This window comes from Panulirus ornatus, chromosome 10, assembly GCF_036320965.1.
Source record: "Panulirus ornatus isolate Po-2019 chromosome 10, ASM3632096v1, whole genome shotgun sequence".
Lineage (NCBI taxonomy): Eukaryota > Metazoa > Arthropoda > Malacostraca > Decapoda > Palinuridae > Panulirus > Panulirus ornatus.
Window position 1 is genome coordinate 50,836,367 of NC_092233.1, and position 7,163 is coordinate 50,843,529.

The 7,163-nt window shown below is 37.6% G+C and overlaps 1 protein-coding gene across 1 annotated transcript in view; it reads left to right on the top strand.

Moving 5' to 3' along the window:
- LOC139750941 (calcium-dependent secretion activator-like) overlaps positions 1–4,384 on the top strand; it is a 553,650-nt gene extending 549,266 nt beyond the window's left edge. The window contains exon 11 of the mRNA XM_071665864.1: positions 4,045–4,384. Within this exon, the coding sequence (XP_071521965.1) occupies positions 4,045–4,072 (28 nt within the window). The 3' untranslated portion in view covers positions 4,073–4,384. The remainder of the gene's footprint in view (positions 1–4,044) is intronic.
- Positions 4,385–7,163: the final 2,779 nt, after the last annotated feature.

The window sequence follows — 7,163 nt, forward strand, 5'->3', positions numbered from 1 at the left end:
ATTTAGATGCTACCTCTATTTAGATCAGTTCAAATCCTTTGTGCAGCAGTGATTACAGCACCTTTAGAAGAGGATGATATGGATTGGAAGCCAAACTTTCTTCTTGGGTGAAATTTTTTATTTTGTCCCATCTCCTTTCTAGTGTTCAAAGGATTCGGAAAAATATGGATTTTGAAATGTGAAAAGCTATTTTTCTACCAAAGCCACATCCTTAAAAGCATCCACTCTCTCTCTTTCCTCAGTCAATTTCACACAAAAAGGAAAGGCTTTCTCGACTCCTAATAGTTACAGGCATGAGGTGCAGACTCAAGTATATAGTGAGTGTTGTGGGTTAATGGCCAGGAAGTGCACTACCTACTTCTCTGGACCAGTAACATCATCGGCCTGGATAAGATGTGTGGTTGTTAGGTCACCATAAGCCAGTCTCATAGATATTATTGTGGTTAAAAAGGGTGTAATCAAGGTGGATATGCCCTTCTCATAAGATGAAAGTATTTTTCAGACCTTTTTGAGAAAAGATCTTTGAGATTCATAGGGCTCTGCCTCTGGTAAAGAAGGTACTTCATTATTTTTTTATGTCAACCAAATGCCTTAATCAAGGCTATCTTCAAAACCTATATCCTTATGTTGGTGATTGGCTAGGGGAAGTATATTAAATGCATAAGGCTTATGAGGTAATTAGCTAAAAGTTATGATGTATACTCCAGCTCATTTAAACTTACACAAATAAACCACCTCCTCAGATTTTTTATGTCTGTTGTATTATGAGAAGTTAAAGGTAGTAAATGTAGAGAGAATCATAAGTTAGAAAGCAAATTTTTTAGTTATACAAGTCTAGACTAAAGGTAGGGACAACTAAAAGACAGTTTTCCTTATACTGTAAAGGACTCCATGAGAAAAGTAGAACTATGAAACTCAAGAGAGATAGACAAGGGTTTGTTTATTCAAAGGAGCTGGATGAATGTTAGCAAATTCCTTAGGAATTGGAAATTTCAAATAGAAACGGAAAGATGATGCTACAATGGAAGAAAATTAGTTTTTAAGTATATGGGTATTGTATTAAGTTATACAGCAGCAACAAATGGTCATTTCAATAGACAACATGTACCTTGCAGTACACACCAGAAATGTAGTTTTGCATGTTGATTTAGGATGTGTGAGTAATAGAACTTAAACTCAGCATTTTTTATAATAACCAAATTTCAGTGAAAAAAGCAGGTCTTTTATGAAATTTTTTTTATAAATGGGTTCTGAAATTTGAACAAACCTTTCTTCCTGAAGGGAAATCCTGTAAGTAATGATTATGCGAGCACATTCTATTCTGCAGCCAGTTGTGCCCAAATTGCCCTTTTCTGGGACTCCCTGACTTTCCTTCTGTCACCAAATTAGGCTATTTTGCTCATGCCATTTGCTGTATCAAGTACCATAGCACTCTCCCTCACCTCCAAGAATCCTCTAGGAAGCCTTGACCATGGTTGAAGGAGTCCCAGCACTTCATTTCAGTCACATGTAGAAAGTATTCCATGTTAGACATCATGGGCAGTATAAATGAGTAAGGGCTAGAAGCAAGGAGAAGGGAAGACAGGAAGTAATTGGAGCCAAATTTTTGTTCAGAGGACTCCCTTGCACACTGAAAAAAGGTTTTTCAAATTTTAAAGCCCAATTTCTTCCTTAGCAGACTTTCTCATGTGAGCAAAGATGTTGAGAGTATACCCACATGAAGGATTAAGGGTATCTGACTGGCTATCTCTTAGAGCAACATATTGTTTATTCAGGAGTTCCAGGCAGGCACTGTGTCTTATTCAGGTATTGGCTGGACACGCACCCCTAATACTGATCAACTCCAGAAGAGGGCTTCCGAGGTATGCAAAGTGAGGGGACAATTTCAGTATGCCAAGATCTTGGATGTTATGTGAGGCTTCATGATGACTTTTTTATATGCATATGAGAGGTTTAATGGATGGGGAGATAAAGAGGTAAACACCAATTTAATCTTAGATACATCATGCATTTTCAATTTTAAGAAACTGATGAGATATAGTTGATGGTGTGAGTGTCCATCTCTGCAACTGATGATAACAGTGTTCTTGTTGATGAAAGAAAGTAGGCCACCAATTAGGGTTCTTTAAAAGAACCCTTTGAGGAATCCATGGATGAAATTTCTGTTCCTTTGTCATTGGAAAGTGAAGACAGGAAACAGATACACAGTTCTAAAATTCCTTTCTCTGCATATGCCACCACAAAGTCCTGAAGGATCATACTGATTGGTATTATCTGGCTGTAGAGACTGGTGTGGATTTTGAATTTTTTCTAGCTCTTCTTCAGATTTTTGCTCATATATATATATATATAACAGAAAAAAGCCGTATATAAAGACCCAAAGATTCAGTATTTTTTACAAGTTTCTATGAAGCATGTGTTGGAGGTGACTTGGTAAAGGAATGGGTGACAGCCAAAGCTTAAGAAAAAAAAAGCATGGTTGGCTTTTCCATAAGAAAGCTACTAGTGTGATAGAGCCCTGAAAATGAGTCAGTCGGAAGATCTGAGAACAGATGGTTGGTCGAAAGGAATATATTTGTTTTCATGGATTATCATTCCCTCTCTTTGTGTTTGTCTTCCAGTGTTGGGGAGATTTATTCAGGAAGAGACCAATGAATCTTGTCATAAAAACTGTTCTGCCTGAGGTGAGACCTTGTGATGGAAGAGTGTTTGACTGTGACAGCATGTCTGCCCATTTGTTCTGTGTTTCTTTTTGGTATTTGTCTGTGATGCAATTCTGGGGCCCTATGGATGATGAAGTTCCTATTGCCAGGAATGTCATGATATGAAAAAGATATCATATTTTAGTAATACAAGAGGGGTAAGGGACTGCCAGGGAAGGGTTAACTGGACACAGATGGCTCCATTGTTGTGATGTGTGCTGTCAGTTCCTTAGCTCACATAAGAAAACCTGCTAATGAAGAAAGTACTGTGTTAGATTGCTCAACCCTTACACTAATGTAGAACCTGTAGTAGTTCCCCCAGAACTTGATGATCAGTGCCAACAGCCACTGGTCATATACATGTATAAAATGCTTATTCTATACACATCTTTTAAACTCTGACTTTCATCATTCCTTCCATTTTCTGGCTTTATCTCCTCTGTATAGAAACAAGATTTTATTTGATGAAAGTTATTTACAGAAGTTATTATGGAAGATGTTGCTTGAACATAAAACGAAAGTAAAACTCACGCAATGTTTGAAAATGCTATCAATATTTCTGCCTTCTAATCTTATGTAACCTGTACAGATGGCAGTAATTCAGTTATCCAAGTCCAGTGCCAATAATCTAGCTTTAAAGTTTCCTGGACATCATATACTGAACATAATGTTTGGCAAAGGTTCTGCAGATGCCACCATGCCATAAATTCTGGAAAATATAACATATCCACTGTACTTGTATTGCTTGTTACTTTCACTTTATCAGTAAAATATAGTGGTAATTTCATCAGTAGAAATGTGATGAGTTATGTGGCAGATGTTTAAGGTATCAAAACAAATATGACTTCTCTGATTGTTTCAGTGACATTATAATCCATAGATTTTTTATGGTTTTAGAAATCTTTGAAAGATAATGATACTTTTCTTCTTTGAAATTTACATATTTTAAAAAGATTAAATGTTCTGATAGGTAAAAGCAATACTTAATATCAAAAGCAAGTCATTGTTTAGTGAGGATAAAACTTTTACAGTGTCAGTGATACTTTATAGTTTTGGCAAAAATGTAATAAGCAGATACTTACCCCAAATTGCAGCCTTGAACATAAAACTAGGAAAAGTTCTGTCTGGCAACTGCCACCCTATGAAATTTGAGATTAAGGTGTTTCAGATGGCCACATAAATTCTCACTTCTCATCCGCTTGAATTATTTTCCATAAACTACCAAATGAAATATCTGCTTTCTAGTCAAACCTTATTGGAGTATGAAGTTAATGCTGTTCTCTGACTATTCATCTCATTCTTAACACAACTGACCTTTTTTCCCTTCCACTCATCACCCCAGCCTTCCTGAGGGGGCTGAAGGAGAGTAAGTAATATTTATGTGGCAAATGCTTGCTTGCATGAGTGCACCTTCTAGTGTTTTATAGAAATAGGCTATACTTTATTCAATTTGTTTTAGTAAATGTTCATTAACATAAACAGTATCACTATTATTTATGCCAGTTCAAGTTTTATTCATGAGTACTCAAAACATATCAAAACAGTATTACAAAACTCCTCAGTGATCAGAATATTCAGTAATTTCTAAGTGCAGTAGATTGATAGCTCATACCTACTGTGAAATACATACATTATATATATGGTATTTCTTTTCTTTCTCTTTTCATCAGTAGTTGATTTGGCATTGGCAATTATATGCCCCAATAATGAACATTTACCATTTGCTTTGTATAAATACATATATCCCTAATATATATGTATTTTCCCCAGTGTACTTTTTTTTCTACATATACATTGTCTATAAAAAAGAAACAAGAAAATGTAGACATGAAAAATGAAACAAAAAATCCATAAACTCTATGAAACAAGTGATTACTCTTGTGACTAATCACTCACTAGAGAGTAGTGGTATCCCTGAAGCTAGACAGTCTAAAGCACATGACTATTCATTGGTGACAGAGCCTACATTTGTACCATGCAACATTGCTTATAGCCTCCTCAAACAACTTTTAGCTATGAGTGAAAAATGTTCAAGTGAGTCTTGTCCGTCTGGAAAGAAAAAGACAAAAAAAGAGTTAGATTTGATGAAAAATTAGATGTTTTGATATGCCTAGATGCTACTTAATGTGAAGCTGATATTGGCAGAATTGGCTTGTTTGCTGCATCAGTAAGAACATTTCATGACAATGCAGTTAAAGTGAGATGGCATAATCAGAATGTGACACCTATAATTGCTGAAAAGCTCACTCATAATGGAGGTGAAGTTATGGAGACATGGAGTGAATGTCGAATGTCTAGATCCAATATCAAAATCAACATAGCTTACCAGTATGTAAAAAGGTTATTCAGCAGTATGTTTAAAGTTTTTATATAGACCTTTGGAATAGAGAAGTGAGAGCTTCAAGGCTGACACTTTTTCATTTGATCACAGCAGAGGGTGGTTGTTTAGTGCTTGTTGGGTTATTTCAGTGTTTATGTGTTTTGTCACTATTATATTTGTTGTGGGTAGGGGGATCTGTGAATAGAGATTACTAAAATGCGAGGTAGGGGTAAGCTTTTTATTTCTGTCTGAGGACTGTTGCTTAGTTATAGAGGGGTTTGGGTGAGAGGGGTCTAGTGCTGTTGCATACAATTGGGTGCCAAGCATTTTGAAGTAGGTCTGTATTGGGAGGATTTTTGTTTCATTGTGAAGGAGCCGAGTGTCTGTGTTTGCTTGTCTTTGAGAGGGTGGAAGACCAGGCTGGTATGATTAAGTGTTGGTAAGAGAAGAAAACCACCTGTGACATGGTAAATTGAGTGGAGGAGTACTGGAGGGAAAGAAATACGGGAAGAATGCGTGGAATGGTTTCTGTGCGGGATGCATGCAAGGACAGGAATAGATGGAGGCTCCTTTGCCCTGTCCACCTGCATGATGGGAGTACCTGGAAGGAATGGGCATCAGAGATATAAACAGACAGAGTACATGTATTAGTAAAGGGTGATTTAAATGCAAATGTGAATAATGTGGCAGTTGATGGTATAATTAGGGGCAAGGGGTGTTCAGTAAAGTGGGAGAGATGTCTGATCACTACCTTATGGAGGCAAGGGGGAAGATATGTAAAGGCTTTGGGAAAGAAAACAATGGGTGAGAAGAGAGTGGTGAGAGTAAGTGAGCTTAGAAAAGACTCACATGAAAAAATACCATGGGAGATTGAGTGTAGAATGGCAAAAGATGAGAGTAAGTGAAGTTAGGGGATTGGATTAGGAATGGAGGATATTACAGACACAGTGCTAAGAGATACATGTGGCATGCATAAGGTAGGAGGTAGGCAGATTAGAAATGGTAATGAGTGGTGGGATGAGGAAGTGAAGTAGCCAGTGAAAGATAAAAGAGAGGTATATGGGCATTACTTACATGGAAGAAGTGTAAATGATTGGGAGAGACACGAGAAAGCAGCAGAAGGTCAAGAGGAAGGAGTAGAGGGTTGAAAAGGAGGCCAAATGAGTATTAGGGTGATCAAGTATCAGTAGATTTTAGAGTATACAGTCTATTGGGATAAGAGAGCCTAGGATGTGAGTTAGTTGTTGGTAGCCAATGATACAGCACTTGTGGCTGATTTAAGTGAGAAACTGCAGAAGTTGATGACTGAGTTCAGAAGGTGCGTGAAAGGAGAAAGTTAAGAGTAAATGTGAATAAGAGCAAGGTTGTTAAGTTCAGCAGGGTTGAGGGACTAGTTAGGATGTAAGTTTGAACAGAGAAAGATTGGAAGAGGTGAAGTGTTTTAGATATCTGGGAGTGGACTTAGCAGTGAATGGAACCATGGTAGTTGAAGTGAGTCATAAGGTGGGGGATGGGCCGAAGGTTCTGAGAGTGATGAAGAATGTGTGAAAAGGGAGAATGTTATCTCAGAGAGCAAAAATGGGTATGTTTGAAGCAATGGTAGTTTCAACAATATTACATGGTTATGAGGCACATGCTATAGATAGGGTTGTACGGAGGAGGGTGGATGTGTAGGAAATTAAATGTTGAGGACAGCATATGGTGTGAGGTGGTTTGATCAAGTAAGTAACGGAAGGGTAAGAGAGATGTGTGGTAATAAAAAGAGTGTGATTGAGAGAGCAGAAGAGGGTGTGTTGAAATGGTTTGGACATATAGAGAGAATGAGAAAGGAAAGATTGACAAAGAAGATATATATGTCAGAGATGGAGGGAACAAGGAGAAGTGGGAAACAAAATTGGAGGTGGAAGGATGGAGTGAGAAAGATATTGAGTGATAGGGGCCTGAACATGCTGGAGGGTGAGAGACATAGAAGGAATAAAGTAAATTGGAACGATGTGGGATACTGGGGTCAACGTGCTGTCAATGGACTGAACGAGGACATGTGAAATGTCTGGGGTAAATCATGGAAAGGTCTGTTGAGTGTGGATAGGGAATTGTAATTTTGTTGATTTACACATGACAGCTAGAGAGTAAGTGTGAAT